This window comes from Anabrus simplex, chromosome 7 (assembly GCF_040414725.1).
Source record: "Anabrus simplex isolate iqAnaSimp1 chromosome 7, ASM4041472v1, whole genome shotgun sequence".
Classification (NCBI taxonomy): Eukaryota; Metazoa; Arthropoda; class Insecta; order Orthoptera; family Tettigoniidae; genus Anabrus; species Anabrus simplex.
Genome location: NC_090271.1, coordinates 320,764,651 through 320,785,396, shown reverse-complemented (window position 1 = coordinate 320,785,396; position 20,746 = coordinate 320,764,651). Strand labels below are relative to the sequence as shown.

The following is a 20,746-nucleotide window of genomic DNA, read 5'->3' as shown; positions in this document are numbered from 1 at the left end:
TTTGGCAGTACCGGGAATCGAACCCGGGTCCCCGAGGATGGAAGCTAATAACACTAACCGTTACACTACGGAGGCGGACGGATGAACATTTATGAAACCATTTATACTTTCATACAATGAGGCATGTGCAGCATGGATGAGAAATCCAGGATTACGGATCACTATCCATGATTTTGCTGGGGTAGTCAATGAAGCGTTCACCGAAGCATGCAGAATGAAGATTGCTAAAAATGGATTCTCTTCCACAAGAATTCATCCCTTGCACCAAGACATATTTTCTGACTTTGATTCCTTACCATCTCAAATGACTGATATTCCTGAAGTTTCCGATGGCGAGAAGATATCAAAATGCCCGGTTGATCAGACCACTCTACTCTTATCCATCCAACAAGAAACATCACGAAGGAAGCAACTGCCAGCAGAAGTCCAACAACTGGTGCAGCAGTGTTGCAGCAAATTTCACCTCTCCCAGATGCACATCATCATTGGACCGGATCAAGAAAACGTGCTGCTTAAGCAGAAATTTTCACTAGCAGTCCATAAAAGGAAACTTTGGAAATGAAAGAAAAGCAGAAGCAAAAGGGCAGTGGAGACAAAGTGAAAGGCAGGAAAAAACTGCAGTTTCAAAAGGAAGAAGAAACCCATTGCATAATTTGTGAAGAGACCTTCTCCAGCAGTGCTATAGGTGCAAAGGATGGGCTCCTGTTGGTTGTGCAGAATTAGAAACAGTTCGTGACGATAGCATTGACAAATGTATTTAGATGACTTTTTGGTGCTCATTTCTATCTCGGATAAGAACTTAGAAGATTAGTCCAATGTAAGAATTTTGAATAAATTTATCAAATCCATAACTCCTCCAAAAAGGTTTCAATTAATTAATACTGCCTAACACAGTGTGCTTATATATATATATATATATATGAACTATGTAATAATACAAATATTGCTTAATGTTAGATGAAAGGCTACGGTCAGCCAAGAAAATAAGAAAATGTCTGGGGCTACTAGACTTTCCCCTACAGTATGAGTTGAATTTTCATATAGGCCAGTTTATTTTCAGATTTTTTTTAAGGAAAAATGTTAATAGGGTGACTTTATTTTCTGATTTAAGACCAAGATCTCAACTCAAATGCAAACTTGGAGGAGAAAAGGGTAAGGATGCTATCAATCAAATGAAAAAAACAACAATGGTCAAGAAAATTTTACAATAATCATTTGTATTATTTCTATTATTGAAATGAACAGTGAACAAAGATAATACAAAACTTCACAAACTGACTAATTCTATGACAAAATGATGGATGAATATACTGACATATATGATGGAACATAACCATTTGACTATTTCAGGGTTTCATAAATAATATTTCTATGAAGGGTTTACTCGAATTTCCCCTCACTTTGAACAAGAAAATTAAGCAGATTTCTCCTATAACACAGATGGGTGTAAGGATATATTACAAAGAATAAAAAACAGAGTGGGCATGAAAACCCTACTAATGGATACATGGAGTATGTAACAGATTCACACAAGACAGTCAACATAGTTTCTATAATAATGCAACAACATGAAGTAATAGGACTTCTCCTCTAATCCAAGTTATCCTATTCAACTTAATAAATTCATCAAAGCTTATTGGGACTGCCTGATTCATTCATTTTTGTTCATGTAGCACATCAGTGCTTAAAACAAGTATCACGCTTCATTATATTTCATTAACATGAGGATGGAGAATTGTACAGCTGAAGCAAATGATATAATATATACTTTCAGTAGAACAGTATTAAACAATAAGGTACATTAAGTATTGCCTTCTTGATCTTTATAAATGTGATATCACAAAGTATTCCATATAAGAGCAAGGATATGAACAGTCATTACATAGGATTCCAAATACCTTTGCAGAGTATATAAACAATTTACAAATTCACTTTTCTTCAAAAATGCACAGCAAGCTCATTTTGTTCCCAATTTCATGCTTTAGTTGCTACATTCACTTGCATTCTTCACTAGAGTCATGGCCTAATTCTTAGAATAAATTTTTACTTAGCTCTACTTAAGACACTATTTTGAGATAACCTTAAGAATTTTTCAATAAATTTATTAGATATATTTGGTGTTATTGGAGTGATTTTCATCTCCAAAAGCTTAAGTGGAGAATATTATACATACAATAAAGTTAAATCTGTGTTAATTTCCACTGTATGAAGTTCACCATTAAGGGGGAGAAAATAAACTTTGCAAAAGGAAAACTGAGGTAAGAATGTATAAATAAAATTCTTCATAGCAAAAACTTTCTCAGAAATTGGGAATATCACAGATATCAAATAATAAAATTAAAAGAAAAAGTTAATTACTTAAAGGGAGTGCAACATACAAATCTTGTTAAGAGAGAGCTTTACATCAACGTGGTTCCATTTACAACTTCAATGACAGAATGGCGTGTGAAATATTTCAACAGGTAGACAACTGATGACAGAAGGATGATACATTACATTACAAAACTCTAAACTAATTCTGTTATGAAATGCATACTTTTGTAATTAAAATAAGCCTGTCATCAATAGTGGTTAGCATCATGGTACGAAAAAACGAATCAAACGCTTTCAATCTGATATCAGTTGGTGATGAATAGTGTTATTTGTCACTTGAGGTTAGAAATAGATATGCACAAAGATGGGAGGAGGGATTGAAGCGGATTATAGGTATCAACAAAAGATCTATCCAACTATAGTAAAGAAGCATGTCATTCTTCACAGCACAACTACAGAGAACTACATACTGTGAAAGGATGATGAGATATAAACAATAAAATAAAGACCTAAAAACTAAGCTGATTTCATGAACAGATAAATGGTATGGATAAAATGTGTTTGTATTTATATATGTTGAGGCTTCTTGATGAAGGACACACATCTTTTACAAGAAAAAGTAGTAGACTGACCTGGAAAAAGCTCAGAAATGAATCGTGAGCCACTCTAGAAGAGAAATGGAAGAAAAGAAAACAACTGATTGAACATAAAAAATAAGTGCTACGATTGTGATGAATTAAATCATGATTTAGGTGTTAATTCAAATAATATACTCAGAACAATTATATCCTTTTCAAAATGAGGTAACACACAATATTCAAAATTAAAATGCTGCCATTCCATCCTCAGCAAGAATTTTTCAACTGGGTGAAATTATTTATATATTTATTTATTCTAACAATGGGGCCATGCCTTTAGTTTTACTTGAATGACAACGTAATGCATAAGTGAATTCATAATTTTCAAAAAGCGATGATTCTTTGAGTTCATTATATTACTGCAAATTTATTTCCAAAATGATTTTCTAAGTCAGTCAGTCAGTCTACTCATGTGTCCATGAAGATCTTCAAAACTTCCTTATTATGATTGCTTATACTTAACATATCATGTAAATGTAAATAAATAATATTATGCGTAGTGATATTGGTGAGAATACGATCCACCTTAATGTGGCAATGAGTATTGTGTGTTTCAACACATTTCTCTTAAGGCATTCTAACAATGTGCAAAAAAATTAACAAGAAATATGTTTTTCCAACAAAGCATATCTGAAACGTGATTGCTTATGAAAAAATCACATTACATATCGCACTTCAAACTCAAGTTTATCTTCTTGACAGTCTTTCTCGGTAACCATGGGCTGAAACACACGATTCAGTCATACCATATTAAAACAGCCTGATGAGGTCATGCACACAACTTTCATGCAATACATTGGAAAAAGTTATCAGTCCCAGCTGGCATCACTGTCGTAGAGTTCTTCTTCCGATGATTCTATGACTGGATCTACAAAGTCTTCTGGTTCTTCTACTTCAATGTGCGCGCTAGAGCGTTTTCGCTTCTGACCTCTCTGCCTACTGATCTGTAATGCCAGTAGGTCTTCTTTTGTACGTTCCTTGCGAAATTCGTAGACTAGAGGGAATATATGTTCAATGGCCGCTTGGACATCTGCCACGCTTGGAGCTGGAATATATAAATAACACACATCTTTAAAATCTGTCAGACACACACACAAATAAAATTTGCTATCAGCCATGTAATGAAAAGGAAGCAATCAAATTTCAATTATAAGAAGCTCCATTTCCAAGTAAAATACATTCAAATAAAGAATATAATTGTTTTACCAACTACAATAGTATTATTAATTTATTATTTAGCATATGATGTTACAACTGACTATGTACAAGTTCTTGATATGCACAAAAAGATATACAACTGACACTACAATAGTATTACTCACTCATTAAAAAGGCAATGGCATGATCCTGTATTTCAATACTAAAATATGAAAAATATATGGACTGCCTCTTTTTTTTTTTTTTTTTTTTTTTACATTAGCATAAGACCGTTTTCATGAGAGATTCTGAGATCCATGCTCAAAATTAAATTTTGCAAAATGTTCATGTTATATCACATTACTATAAACGGACAAGCCAAAAATCATGGGATAGGGGTCTAGTATCATGCAGGCCCTCCTCTAGCCCGGGAAGTGCGGCAAAGCGTGTCATCGATTACAAAAGTGGACATGGCGACAGTGGAGAGTTGTTGACCTATGCTGTCTGGATAGCTACCCACAGTTCCCTGTTATCTGTAGGTGCAGGTGTTGGGTGCTAAGGGACGTCTCCACCACAGTCAATAAATTCTCCATGGGGTTCACATCAAGCAAATGGGGTGGCCACAGTAGGTGTTGAAATTCTCCATAATGCTCCTTGAACCAATTTTGGACAACCTGGACCAGCCAGATAGCATGGTGCATTATCCAGCAAGAATATCCCATTGTTATCAGGGTATGTTCAATCTTTCGAAGATTTATAATTCCAACTCTTCAACACACATTAACACACTCGCTACCAAGACCGCAGATTTTATGGACTGTCTTCCTTCCAAAAACCGCCAAGACCGTAATTTCTACGGGGTCACTCATTTAAATGAAAGTTATTTTGCTAAACGGTGTTTCTACGGGTCTGGACGTTGGGGGATTATGCCTCATATTGTTAGTAATGAAACTGAGCAAGAGATGACACTCTAGATGACATATTGTCAAGGCTATGCCTACCTCATGACAGTGTTAGCGCCCCTTCGCAGCACGCACGAGTAGAAATGGAAGCTCGCCAAAGTTTACCGCGGCAAGATATTAAGGATTGTTTTGCTAATATAGATGACGATGTTGATGATTTGGAATATGAGAAATTAGATGCAGGTATATTTGAAGGTATGTACTTGAAAAATACTATACAATAAGCAAGGTATAATAAAATAATGAGCGTTTACAAGAAATAAAATTTCCTCCACCATTTCACAGTTCTGTCCCCAAGTGTGTTGTACTGAATGTGCAGATCACTCAAATCAACTCCAGGCTTATGCACTGTTAGTGGTTTCAGTACTTCCTTCTAGAATTAAGAGGTATGCTCCTAAGATATGCCACGTTTACAGCACAGAAATCGAGCAGGAAAGCTTCTCATGAAGGAGACACACCACCAGTGTGAGCAGTGAGGAGTTGCACTGTGTATGGAGCCATGCTTCAAAATTTATCACATAAAGAAACAATATGATTCCTTGTAGTAATGTACCTTAAACTAATAATGGTGTAAAAACATGGGTTCAATCCATGGTGATTATAAGTGTGCCGGCCCCGCGGTATAGGGGTAGCGTGCCTGTCTCTCATGCGGAGGCCCCGGGTTCGATTCCCGACTAGGTCATAGATTTTTACCTGGATCCCAGTCTACGTGATTACAATGCCATGGCCCCTCGGGGCTGTTGCACCATGGGTTTAGTGATAAGTGAAATTATAAAATTTCTGAACAGTGATCCTTTTTTGGACATTTTTTGTGACATTCACGTGGTTGAAAAATCCCCCTAAAATTTGAGATTTATTGGAAACAATTGTTTTTTTTAATTTATGTGTTATTGCAGAAAATAGACCTTTGAAATGATGTAAGTTTCATTAAAGTTTGTAGCATAATTACAACACAAACCGAATGACTGAAGCTCCCTAATGACCAAGGTCATTCAGTGTGTTGAAGGTGGCAGAGTGAAGGGCGAAGGAGAGAGATAAGAACAATGACAAATGACTGCAGAATTACCTCTGCTTCCGTGTAAACAATCGCCCGGTTTCCAGGAATTGACCCAGCTAGCAAACAATAGCTCCTACCTGTTAGAAACATTTCATACACTACTTTAGAATGGTTCTTCAGTGGTATATTCCAGTCTATCCTGAAAAATAATTTCTAGAGCTTATTCTGATTTTTATAAAATGAAATTCAAATGGAAATTACCAAAATATGCCATTATAATGATATTTTATTCAAAATATGCCATAAAACTTAAGAAAGCCTAAATATGCATTTATATGCCCAATAAAACCTGTTTAATTTTGATTATCAAGCTTGGAAACATGTTGAAAATACAAGACTATAAGATATAATGTTAAGGGTAAAAATATGACTTGTCATAGAAATCCGCCCCCTAATGATTATATACGATGTGGGAGTGTGTGCCTCTATCGTTTTTTCTGGTGTGGGTGTAGCCTTTGGCCTGGCTTTTTCAAAATATATTAACTTTAAATTCTTGGACACAAATAAAAATTTTGATAGAACTAAATTATTCAATCTCAGTATTATTTGTCTTTGCAAACGAGGTAGAATATTGAATTAATACACGGTGCCTGCAAGGTTATAAAGGTTATAATATTGCACCATGAAAAGAAATTATTGTACGACTTGTTGATGCTCTTATAGGAAGAAAACGACCGTATGACTGAGTAGATTACTTACCTGCCAACTTTTGAAAAGGGCTATCAGTAAAACTCACGCGCGACGAAAATATCTAAGGATTTTCGACATACCCCGGCTTGATGAAAATAATAATACTTCTGGGCTACAAAATACAATAATTCTTGCTTTAAACAGGATATTTCAATGAAATCAAATCTACTTACACCATAGGCCAATGATTTGTAGATGAAAATATCAAACACGTTCACATTCTGCATTGCTAAGGGGTATGGTGAGAATAGAGAGCATTACCCTAGAAATTCAGTTATACTTAAGAAGTCCATCGGCTCCATGAATTCTTGATATTAGTGCCCAACTGGAATCATTCGCAGCATCTTGATTTGGCAACCAAAGTGTCATCTACCTGAACAGCTGTGAACTGCCCCTGAAGCTCATTCACCACCTCATCTGTAGTTTAATTCTCTTCTTGCCTAACACGGTAGGAAACTTTTCCAAGAAAAAACAAATGGAAGAAAACTGTGCATCTTCAATTTTGTCTAACCTAGCAACTTGAGCATGCTTTAACATGTCATCCTCAAGTGAAATCTTGTTGATGATGTAGTCACAGGCAGTACAAAAGTAGTTTCTCACTGATGAAAAGAAAAGAGATTTACCTGTATCCCGGAGATCTTTCACTATGTTTGAAGTCTGAATGCCAATAACTAACTCATCATCACTTCTTTGATTTTGAATCAAGTTGAACTCAACTTCAAGCAATGAGGAGATTTTGACAATTTTGGACTTAACAAGCTTGGTGAACAGCTGCTTTAGCAAATCCATTAGAAGTTTTAATAAAAAATGAACTTTTGGGGAAGAAGTCTGAAGGGCAAAATTGAATTTGTCAAATACAGGAATAGTCACATGAAGGAAAGTGCAAAAGGCCTTGTTCAAGTTTGAGGATAGGAACATAAACAATTTTTCCTCACGTGTTGTAGCAGAAGTCTTGCTTTTTGGGATCGGTTTATCACATTTGGAAGAATATGCTATTCTTTTAGGGGCATGTGTAGTAGCAGAATCAAGAATTTTCTTCTTGTGATACTCTTTGGATCCACTTGTTACACTTTAGGTATTCTGAAAGATGTCAAGCTTATGGAAATGTTTTGGGTACATAATATTACTTCCTCCTTGAAGAAAGAAAGAAGCAGATTCCACTGGTTCAGTAGTCTATCCAAACATCTGCGTAAAGATAACCACCTAGTACATACATGCTTCAGAATTTTCTTTGCCTCTTTATTGTGCAAGTTCTGAAATTTCTGAAGGCATTCTTTCCTTTTGACACTCTTCTCTTAGAAATAAAATATATCAACAAGGATCTCATCCACTTTAAGCGGTGATATTTCAGCACCTTTTTCAGCTACTACATTAATCAGGTGGCAAGTGCAACCTATGATGGCAATACCTGGTTTAACTTCCTTCAGAACTGCTGAAACCCCATTTTCGTGTCCTATCATAAGAGGAGCATTGTCAGAGCAGAAAGCCACACAGTTTTCAATTGCAATGTTATGAGAATTCAGCTATGTAACATCAGGTTACCTATGTTTCGCCCTGTTGAGTCCCTCTCTAACGCTGATATGGATAGCACAGTGCTCACTACTTTTTCCCGCGGAATATCGTAGAATGTAACAACAATAGGATACAACTTGGCATTCGTATAATTGCTTCCATCCATTGCCAAAGAAAACGGTCCATTCTGAAGGCACTTAATAATTTCAGATGATGCATTTTTTGCCATTTTATTTACAATGCATGTCGTTTTTGTGCGACCACAACTGTATTTCTTTGCAGCTTCTAATGTGGGAAACATCATCTTAAATAAAGCACCAGCATTATCAGCCGCACTTAAAGGCACATTGTGTTCCACCAAAAAGGAAGTAAACAGACACTCGGCCCTAATTACATCACTGTCAACGTTTCCAGACTTGGCAAAAGAGATGTTGATTTTCTTGTTATCTTCCTTTGATTTAACGTAACTTACGTGTTTACCGCACTTCACACGATTATTTAAATCGTTTCTTCCATGTGCAATATTAATATCACACCCACATACCGTGCAAAAGGCAAATTTTTGTCCCTTTCTTGATTTTAGTATGCACGGAAAATCAAAAGAATATGATTCTTTAAATGTCTGTTTCTTGTTGGATTTATTCATGATAATCTACAATAGGGAGCATATGAAAATGTCCGAGAAAAATGCCTCTGTATCCATTGAAACATCGAAAGTAACCTGGATCACTGAACGTCACATAAAATTACAACATAAACACTCAAGGCAGTCAAACACTTCATTAAAACATGGCAAAGCACACAAAGTCTTAAACCATTAAATGAACACGACGCCAACCTTGAGAACGAAGAATATGCACATGGTAAAAAAACACACACACGTGGAACGAATATAATTATTCTTCTTCTTCTTTATAACTTAATGGGCTTAGCTAATAGCGGTATATCCAGTCACTGGAATGAGTGTAATTAGTCCAACGAATACAGGAAACTGCAAAGTACAAAGTTATAACACAAAAACTCAAACACTTCTTTAAAATATGTCATAACTTTAAAAGGTCAACAAAGAACAACAATCACGTGGTCAAAGAATATAGGTTAAATCACAACAAGCGAACGGGCGGAACAAAGAATTTGCGGAGTAGAGCCTGTCGAAACCTAAGATTCACACGGAAGAACTGTTATCCCGGCTTTAAATTCAATTCCAATGACTCAGACATCACATGGTTAAAAATACCGAACATATCAAAGAATGAGTTATCGACTATCATGGACTTGCCTTCGACCAAGACCGAGCATGCTTCGACCCACGCAAACAATCGATTGTAGAGAAGTGGAGTGATTATTGAATGTTAACGTTTCAAATTTATGTCTGCGAAGTGGTAAAATGACGTGTCCATCCATAAAACCGCAAAATGCTGCAATTTCCGTAAATTTTACGGATAAACCATAAAAAGTTGGCAGGTATGAGATTACCTTTACCCTAATAATACCTTTTAGATTTCCTACTCTTGACTCATTTATATTTTTCCTTTGAATTTATCTCAATAAACCCTGTTTTCTTCCTTTATTTCTTTCCCTTTCTTTTAGCTAGTCGAGAAATTGTTACTGGTAAATAGTTCGTGTCTTGATATAGGGGAAAGTGTTCAACCTCAAACTTTCTCGTTTGCTCTGGTTGGGATCCGTAATTGTCAATTTCCCTTTGCAACTCATGTGCAATTGTCCATTTCCCTTATTCTCGAAACCCCCACCAAGTTTAATGCATTTTGCAGCTCTTGCAGACAATTGCTGTGCTGCTAATTGGAGCTGATGTCTCCCTTCTTTAAAGTTCGCACAAACATTTAAAATGCGAGCAAGGAAGTCCTTCCTTGTTTGCACTTCTCCCGGTACAAATGAAACAAAATGTACAAACTGTGAAATACGATACTTTCCGCTAAGCCAACTACGTTAAAAATACAATTTTATCAACGAACGTCACCATGGCAACTGGCTTTGCTACCATGGCCACCTTAGTACAATTACATAATACGGTCTGTATCTTGGAAACTATTGAAAATAAAGCATATGTTTGTTTAATGTTTTCGCTTTAGAATGACCAATGCTATCACCTCTTAACATATGGCCTCTTCCTTCCAGGACACTGTTCATATAGTCGCCATTTCTTGATGGTTGCAGTATATTTGTATCTGTCTCTTGGCACAGGCCAGAGCACAATGAAGCTTTCACTGAAGTCTCATTCTCATTTATGGCTGTGAATGTATGGAATCAGCTAAGGTAATGGTGGTGTTGAGTAATGAAATTTGGAGCGCGACTTCTGCATCTGGATGTGATAGAAGGTGCTAATCATAAGGCCAGCTGTGCTGCAATAAAGTACCTTCTATACCAGAGAGGAAAGCAATGGCAAATTACCTCACTCATCTTGCCTAGTATGCCTCATTTTAGCCCTGCCATTAGTTTTTGTGGTTTCCCTATAACTGCATAACATTTGATGGTGTTATTTGGGGATTAATCTAGCCTCTGGGCTGATGATCTAACAGACATCTTTCCTTTACATTTATTATATTTGAACAAAATTATTTTGTAATTACTTGTCTAACTTTCTTTTCCAATAAAAGCAATAAATGAGATGTTTGAGTCAAACTGCTTATCAGAGCTTAAAATTAATCATACCTGTCACAGTTACGCTGCCAGTCGAGAAGATTTTAAGAGTAGCTTTGGGTTGCTGAAGTTTGTAAGTCACACCAGGGTGCAGTTCAGGCTCATACCTGAAAATGTGTTTCCGATTAATAGTTAAGAAACCAACAAGAAGACAAAGAAATGACAATAATGATGATGATGATAATAATAATAAAAATGATATGAATGTCTTACTATCAAGTACACTAACATGGCTTAACACGCGAGAGGTCGCACTCGCGGCAATTTGCCGCACTTTTAAAATATTTGTTAATAATTTCGTTGCGAGCCACTATAGGGTGCTCGTTTCATCCCTTCCCTCCATCTCTCCCACCTGACGTTGATTATCGTCAGTGTTTGCCTGCTGCGTTCCGGAGTAGTTTAAGTTTTCTTTCACTCTCGCATCTGCCACGGCAAATTGCCTTTGAGCGACCCCTCGCTTAGTGTATTCTTACATGACTGCATTTCCAAGAGTTTCGTAAGTAAAGTTCATGAGGTTTATGGTGGTTTTCAGTGAAGTGTGGTGCTGTAATTTTATCTTGAATGTGACCAAATCATTAACTGAAATGTACAAATCCAAACGTTGAGGCAATTTGCTCATGCGCGACCTCTCGCGTTCTTTAAAAACTCACTAATTTTACCAGATTTTGCAAAAACATATCACTAATTTTTTACATTGACAAAATATTGTTACTGGGTAATTATGTTAGTACTAGTTGAAAGGCAGTTAAACAGAGTACATATTTATATTTTTATCAGAGCATTCACTGCAAAAGGAAAATAGCAGCTCATTAGAATATTAAGTGTGAGCAATTTGCCTTTGCGCGACCTCTCGCATTCTAAAACGGGTGTGACCTCTCGCATGTTAAAGGCTCTACAGATGACCTGATTTGGCCAGGCAGTCAGGTGGATTTGGTCAGATCAAGTACTAAATCAGGTTGAGTGTAGTTGTGTTGTCCGACGAAACTCTTGTTGGGCAGTTGGGTGAAGTAAAGTGGCTATGCCATCCGACCGCCTGACCACTTTACCAAATCAGATCATCTGGAGTGTTGTCAAGCAGGTCGGCTCATTAGCTGACCAGCAACTTATAATGACAGCAGTTGACTACTGAGCGGGAAGGTACTGCAGAGTTTTTGAAGCTATATAAACAATTTACTTGTTTGTAGGATACGTTCAGTACGCAGCATCGTAACAAGGATGCTGGAAATAGGGCTCTTGAAATCTTGCTGGAGAAATGAAAAGTTATAGAAAGCGATGCAACGGTTGCGACAGTGAAGAAGAAAATGGAAAATATGCTTCTTTCATGATGGTATCTTATTTCTACATCAGTGGACTCACTAGATGTAACAATGAACTGAAACTTTCATAGTCCATTCTTGAATAATTACGGAAGTCATCAGAATTTAGTTCTTTTAGTAACATCATACGACTACATTTTTTTCGTTCCACTAGCCATTTCTTTGCCCACATTGGTTAACGATGCTACAAGCATGATCCTAACCTTTCAATAACACAGAAGGCATGGTGTGTGTGTGTGTGTGTGTGTGTGTGTGTGCTGTTCAGGAGCCAAAGCTGACTGATGAGATCCAGCGCTTAGTCCCGCTGTCTGTTGACAACAGCTGATTTGGTAAGGCTGACTGTCGGGCCAACAAATCCGGTCATCTGTACGGCCTTTTACACCCTAATCAATGCTCATCCTCTTATCAAATAAGACAACCCCAGTAATCCTGAGAAAGTTGAGACCTTCTGGACTTAATTTGATAATGTTTTGTCTGAAATTAAGACTCCAATCATTCTTTTAGGTGTCTTCAACACCCGGTTGGATAAGAAGCAAAAGTTTAGATACATGAACATAGTTCATACCTGAACCAACCGCAATGGGGAATGCTTCATCGACACTTAAAATGATTACACGTTATAATTCTCATGTTAGGTCCATATTGAAATGTATGTAAATATAAAGTATGTTACAAGTGTTATTTTTTTTAATACCCATCTATTCAATACAGAGAGATCTTTTTTAGAAATTAAATATTATTATAAAATGTTAAGGGACATGTTTTGCCCATATTAAGGGCATCATCAGCCTCAAACTCAAACCTGTATGGTGAAAAATTAGGATCCTCTTTTTATGACTTGTAAGAACAATCAGGATATTGATTTTTCACCACACAGTTTTGAGTTTGAGGCTGATGATGCCCTTAATATGGGCGAAACATGTCCCTTAATATTTTATAATAATATTTAATTTCTAAAAAAGATCTCTTTGTATTGAATAGGTGGATATTAAAAAAAAATAACACTTGTAACATACTTTGTATTTACTTAAAATGATGACCATCTTTTTCAAAAAGAATCCACTTACGTGTATGGCCTGGTACTCGCCTTACAAACTAATTGGTGAACGTCAAATAGACCATATTGCCATCTCCCAGTGCAATTTCCATGAAATACGGAATGTGAAAGGGCTTGGAGCTGCTAATAATGATTCAAACCATTATCTAACAAAGATTAAGTCCAGTTTGTACCAAAGTCCAATCACAGATCTCAAATGAAGAAGATTCATAGATTTTGGATCAATGAATTCATACGAAGTCGAAGTGTCATTCATGATCACCAGAAAGAGTTTGAGTCTTTAGAATGAAAAAAGTGGGAAGACATTTCCAAGAAGGTCCAGGATGCTGCTACTCTGAATCAATTTTTTTTTTTTTTTTTTTTTTTTTTTTTGCTAGGGGCTTTACGTCGCACCGACACAGATAGGTCTTATGGCGACGATGGGATAGGAAAGGTCTAGGAGTTGGAAGGAAGCGGCCGTGGCCTTAATTAAGGTACAGCCCCAGCATTTGCCTGGTATGAAAATGGGAAACCACGGAAAACCATTTTCAGGGCTGCTGATAGTGGGATTCGAACCTGCTATCTCCCGGATGCAAGCTCACAGCCGCGCGCCTCTACGTGCACGGCCAACTCGCCCGGTCTGAATCAATTTAGCAGGAAAAAAGACCCAAGGTGGACTGAACAGTGTGATGCACTGGCGTAGGACCCCCAAAATGTTTCCTGAAACTAGAGCAAGGATCAGCCGCTGTTTTTACATATGGTACGAACAATTTAAAAATTTACACTGAAATGTTAAATTAACGTTGCGACAAAGAATCTACTAGCAAGGCTCCATAGGGCAATACATAATTCTTCATATTTGTACTGCTTGAATGAAAGGAAAACACTTAGGATTGTGATGCACAGGGATATTTCCCTGCAGAGGCCACAGTATTGGGAATGTAACCATGTGTTGACAAATGTCAAGACATGAGGAAAGGGGCAATTAGCAAGGGATTACTCAGTAGGGGGCCAGAACGTGATCACCGAGATAACGGGGGCCACGGCCATACACAGTTGCAAGCTTATAACATCGTGTCACCTTTTGCACATCGGTTCCCAGAAACAGCGTCCTAGGGATCCTCGGCTTGTGCCGTGGTTGAGAGATGGGCTGTGTTTAAGTTGCAGCGTTGGGAAGACTGTGACAGGATTGTGAGCTGCACTTAGTTCCTCATTTTGTGCCATATAAGCAACTTTTTTTGAAGAGGGACCGTTTTGTCACTGAGGAGCCAGAACTATGTGCATCCTTGGTAAGTTATGAAAAAGTTTTTTTAAAAATTCTAACAGTAGCAAGACAACCGCAGATGTGTGTCTAAGTTCGATTCTTCTTCTTCGTTTTGCTTCATGACTGAGGCGTCGTGACTCATCTATCATAATATTCAGCTCTCTAGCCGATGAACCATACTCCGCCATTCTTCCCTATCTAAAGCTTTCAATGTGGTTGATCTGAGAGAACTCTGTAGGGGGCCGTTCACCAAGTCAATCCATCGCGTTGGTAATCGTCCTCGTCTGGTTCCCTGGACTTTGTCCTCAACAATCAGCTTTTGAAGACTACCATCTTGGCGCATTATATGTCCAAAGTAGCGTACATCCGCTGAGAGACCTTACACGATAGACGAACTTTTATCTGAAGTTGGTTCAGGATTGATGTGTTCGTGCAATGAGCTGTCCAAGGAATCCTTAACATTTTCCTCCGGCACCACATTTCAAAGCTTTCTATCTGTTCACGATCACGTTTGAGGATGGTCCACGTCTCTGTGCCATACAAGAAGACTGAGAAGACTAGAGATTCAACGAGCTTATTTTTTATATTGGTGGTGATATTAACTTTCCAGATCTTCCGCAGACGGATCATTGCTAACTTTGCTATTTTAATTCTTCGCTTTATTTCATCTTTGGAACCACCAGAATTGGATAGTAAAGAGCCTAGATATACATACTGATGTACAACTTCTCACCCTCCAATCTGTTTGATATGTGGACTGTTGTAGTTCTTACGATCAACAATCATGACTTTAGTTTTCTGTCGATTTAGGCGTAATCCAATTTCTAGGCTTGCTTCCTCTACTCTCTTGATTAGCTCTGCCAACTCCTCTTCAGATGATGCTATCAAGGTGGTGTCATCAGCAAATCTGAAGTTGTTGATCTTGCATCCCCCAATGGAAAACCCTTTGTCCCAGCCATCTAATGCAGTTCTCACTGCATATTCACCATAGAGATTGAAAAGTAACGGTGACAGGATACATCCCTGGCGAACTCCAGCCCTTGTACGAAACTGCTGAGACTGTTTGTTTTGAATCTTCACAGTGGCTGTATTTTCCTTATACAAAGACTTGAGATGATCAATAAAATGGAGTGGCAAACATATGTCATCCAAAATTTTCCAAAGATGGTTCCATTTGACAGTATCGAAGGCTTTTTGGTAATCAATAAAGCACAGGTATACCGGAACATTGAATTCTCTAGCCTTTTCTATAATTTGTCTTAGGCTTAAGATCTGTTTTCGAGTGCCTTTTCCCTTCATGAATCCAGTCTGGACTTTAGGAATTTGATACTCTAGGAATGTCCGGAGTGTCTTGTGCAAGATACTAAGCATAACTTTACTGGCATGTGAAATCAAAGCAATTAAGCGATAATTTCCACATTTTTTCCTCGATTCTTTCTTGTGGATTGGGACAAAGATAGACTGTACCCATTCCTCGGGCCATCTTCTAGACTTCCATATTGGATGACAGATTTTCAACAACATAAAAGTAAATGAGAAGTCTCCACCTTATCAATACATTAATTTATTTACTGAAGTAGTAAATTCTGTCAGTACCAGTTTCGATCCCTAAGGGATCATCCTCAGCTGACACACAAAAAGATTTATATAATTACAAAAACATCACACATGGGAGATTGTACCTTCATTAATAGTCCAATTGAATCAGACATTGAAAGATTGTTTGTTGATATATTAGTGGATTATCTATTGGCTTAAAAATTACCATTGTGTGAGGTATATAACTTTGTTGTGTTCAGGTTATTGGAGACTTCTCAATTACTTTTATGTTGTAGTATCTATCAATACGGACATGAAGCTAATAGATTATAATATATTTTCAACAGCATTTCAATTGCAGCATCGTCTGTAGCTTTCAAGACTTCTGCACTTATTCCATCAGCTCCACACGCTTTTCCAGTTCTCAGCATTTTCAAAGCCATTTCTACTTCACCTCGGAGGATGTCAGGTTCAGGATCTGACTGTTTGTCTACCTTCACTTGGTCTTGTGCATTGCATTTTTCACTGTACAGATCCTGGCAGTACAATCTCCATGTTTCTGGAACGTTCTCTATATCCACAACATCATCATCATGTGAGTTCCGTATATTCCAGGAATATGGTTTGAATTCTTGAGTGATTATTCTAATTTTGTTAAAAAGATCCTTGCTGTGATTTTGATTTGCATGGTCTTCAATCTCAAAACAAATGTTACTAAGGAAATTATTCTTACCTCTTCTACAAGAAGACTGAATCCTTCTATCAAGATCAGACATTTGCTCTCTTTTTTCTTTAGTGTTAATGCCAGATTTTTTAAGGCACCTTCTTTCTTCTACAAGCTGAAGGGTCAAGTCAGAGATCCACTGTTGCCTTCTAGTATTTGGTACTCGAGATTCATTCAGAGAGGACTCTATCCAGTTCTTAGTCACATTCCACAGTCCTCCTGCAGTTGTTACTGGATCCTGTAATATGGAGGCTCTTTGCGCCAATGATTCACTGAATGACGACATATTAACTACTTGTGGTATCCTGTGTGATCCTTTAAGTGGTGTTTGAAGTTTTATTCTTATTTCTGTTCTAAGAAGGTGATGATCACTGCCACATACTGCACCTGGACAGGTTTTGGTGTCCATTACAGAAGACCTCCATCTTGAACTGATCAAGATGTAGTCAATCTGATTTTTATACTGACCATCAGGCGAAGTCCATGTGTAATGTGCCGTATGTGATGCTTGAAGACTGTATTAGTTATAGTGAACCTGTTTTGAATTGCAAACTCAAGAAGCCTGTTCCCCCGTTCATTTCTTTCTCCCATTCCACATCTTCCTATCGATGTTCTGACATGCTCATCATGTTGTGTTGAACCAATTTTGGCACTGAAGTCTCCCATAACAATAGTTATTTCTCTGCTTGGAAAAGCTGAAACAGTAGCATCAAGATCTTGATAGAAGCAGTCGATTATTTCATCAGACGTATCCGCTGTTGAGGCATAAACCTGAATGATGTTGACTGAAAGTGGCTTGCATTTGAGACTTAGTGTTATAATGCGATCATTAACAGTTGTATATCCTTTCACTAGGCCATTCAGTTTGTCACTGATCACAATTGCGACCCCGTTACTGCTTTTTTCTTCATTTCCAGAAAAGTAGACCCAATGATTACCACTTCTAAAATGGCCATTGTTTCTCCAGTGAGTTTCACTTAACCCAGCCACTACTATATTATACCTTTCCAACTCTTGTATTATCAGAAGTTTTCGTGAAGCTAAAAGTCCTCTCACATTCCAAGTAGCCACATTCTGCTTTGTTCTTCTAGTCGCAAATTTCGCATATGCAGCCTGGTTGCCTAAATGCACATGCCCAGTAGCACATTTCACACTTTGCAGCCTGGAACCGCAAAAGCGCCGGTTGTCAGCCGGGTCGCATGGAGAATTAGATCCATTTAAAGCAGCTATAATGATAGTGTTCATGGGAATAATAGTGTAGTGAGGTCCCTCTCTCTTCCACACTGCAGTACCACAACCAAAAAACCAGTCATTCTGGTGATGCTTGAGGCTCCCCGCTCTTCACCCATCTCAAGCATGAATTACTCTGTGCATAAAGTCGATACTGATGGCGCTGCTGCCCGACATTAGGTTTTCAGTGGATTCCAGTGGCATTTCCTCCACTGAGGGACCACCGCCCTTCCTCAAGGAGCTCACCCGCCCGAAGCCGTTGGCTCCCTGAGGGTGTCAGGTTATTTCTCGCCGCCTAACACTCGGCGTGGAGTCGCTGGCTGTACGGTCTACTCCATATTGTATTGAAAAGGTGGACCCTTTTAAGTTTCCTATCTTCCTACTCCATACCGTCAAAAATACGTCCATTGTAATGGTGTCAACAGGTGTAGACTCTAGTTCCTTGGCAAGTTCGATAGGTAGGACTATATATTTTGTCAAATGCCCGGGAACGGATTGGAACCTCAAAAGGCACTATCAAAAGTGCGGGTAACTATTTTGTAATTGGCGAGTGTGATAACTCAGTTCCAATGGTTCTGTCTTCTCATCAGGATGGCCCAGGCTTGAATCACAGTCGATGCGTGAAACATTTTAAAAATGGGAAGTCACGTTCTATTGATACGGATTCTACTTAAAACACCAGATCCCGTCCCTTACCTTTCTTCATACTTTTAAGCTATAATCGCATCATTTATGGTGGGGTATTTTGAGTATCCAACTATTCTTCGGGCTTACCTTGTACCTTAAATGGTGAGTGGATGCAGTGGCGTACCCAAAAAATAACAACTTTTCCTTGGAAGGGGTTGTGAAAAGATTTTTTAAATTTTTATTTAGAATTTGCTTTATGTCGCATCGTAGGTCTTATGACGGCGATGGGAAAGGAAAGCGCTAAGAGTGGGAAGGAAGCAGCCGTGGCCTTAATTAAGGTACAGCCCCAGCATTTGCCTGGTGTGAAGATGGGAAATAACGGAAAACCATCTGTAGGGCTGCCGACAATTGGGGTTTGAACCCGCTATCTCCCGGATGCAAGCACATAGCTGTGTGCCCCTAACCGCACGGCCAACTCGCCCGGTGGATATGAATAGAAAGCCGGTCCTACCGAGTGCGGTGACGGATCTTCAGTAGATATTGATGGTTTTGATTGTTACCATGTAGAATCATAGCTTCTGTACTCTTAACATAAACCGGCTGCATTATTGAAACTGTTCGTAAAATTGGTAATATTCTTCGTTTGTGAGGAAGTAGAATCTTCATTTAATTTGTCTTCTTATAAAAAGGAGCCACTTTGGTACTTCACCTCGTGGAGGTGACTACCTTCCAGGTCATCGATATTTCGATTACGGGAGACTCAAGGCCAACTCTAATGCACCCAAAAACAAGGCTGTATCTTCCCTATCCCATGCCTTTCTTAACTCTATCGGTGCTGGGAATCGAATGCATGATGCCTTAAGTCAAATTCTAAAATAAGGAGACCTAAAAGGAACCAGCCAGCCCTGCGGTAGGGGTAGCGTGTCTGCCTCTTACCGGAGACCCCGGGTTCGATTCCCGGCCAGGTCAGGGATTTTTACCTGAATCTGAGGGCTGATTCGAGGTACACTCAGCCCACGTGTTTATAATTGAGGAACTATCTGACGGTGAGATGGCGGCCTCGGTCTAGAAAGCCAAGAATAACGGCGGAGATGTTTCATCGTGCTGACCACACGACACTTCGTAATCTGCAGGCCTCCGGGCTGAACAGCGGTCACGTGGTAGGTGATGGCCCTTTGGGGCTGTTATGCCATGGAGTTTGGTTTGGAAAAGTGAACATAGAAGGAAGCGACACCCCTGCAAGGCTCTTTAACTTCCAGCTAGTTCTTCTGTCCAGCCTCGTGCATTTAGGACAGTTGGAAAACGTATGCCTTAATATATGCTCCTCATAAAACCTTTGTAAAAGTACTAACTGCATCTATTTATAACAATATTGACAAATGCCTTCTTTTCATGTGGCTCAGTTGGTTGAGTCAGTGTTGAAATGGCAACAGCTCCATGCCGTTGGTTTCTGGCACGTTAATAAAAATTATAGATATGAATATTAGCATCACAAAACTGTAACTTTATACTACGGTACTATATTCTGTATCCCAGGCTTGCGAGGGAAAGTAATTAACAATTTGCTTTACGTCGCACCGATACAGACAGGTCGTATGGCGACGGTGGGGTAGGGAAGGCCTAAGAGTGGGAAGGAAGCGGCCATGGCCTTAATAATTAAGGTACAGCCCCAGCATTTGCTTGGTGTGAAAATGGGAAACCATTTTCATGACTGCCGACAGTGGGGTTCGAATCCACTTTCTCCCGGATGCAAGCTCACAACTGTGTGGCCCTAACCGCGAGGGAAACTAATAGGACATAGTAAACCCTATGTAGCATATGCTGTGACGTGTATTTTTCTTTACCAACTAAGAAAATACGTATCTATACCCACACGCTTTGCATTCTATATTTATTTATTTATTTATTTGTTTGTTTATTCATTTATTTATTTATTTATTTATTAGTGCCTTCTGTACAGTGGCAAAGTTAGGGCTCCAGGCCCCCCTCGTACACTTAACCACATACTAATCAGAAAAATAAAATACTGAGATACTTAAAATA

At 38.4% G+C, this 20,746-nt stretch overlaps 1 protein-coding gene across 2 annotated transcripts in view; it reads right to left on the bottom strand.

Moving 5' to 3' along the window:
• Positions 1–1,196: 1,196 nt before the first annotated feature.
• Positions 1,197–20,746, bottom strand: part of LOC136877614 (TATA box-binding protein-like 1) — a 261,942-nt gene continuing 242,392 nt past the window's right edge. For both annotated transcript variants that reach the window (XM_067151788.2, XM_068228686.1), the window contains 2 exons: positions 10,980–11,074; positions 1,197–3,996 (listed from right to left, as the gene is read on the bottom strand). In XM_067151788.2, coding sequence (XP_067007889.1) covers positions 3,761–3,996; positions 10,980–11,074 — 331 coding nt within the window. In that variant the 3' untranslated portion in view covers positions 1,197–3,760. The remainder of the gene's footprint in view (positions 3,997–10,979; positions 11,075–20,746) is intronic.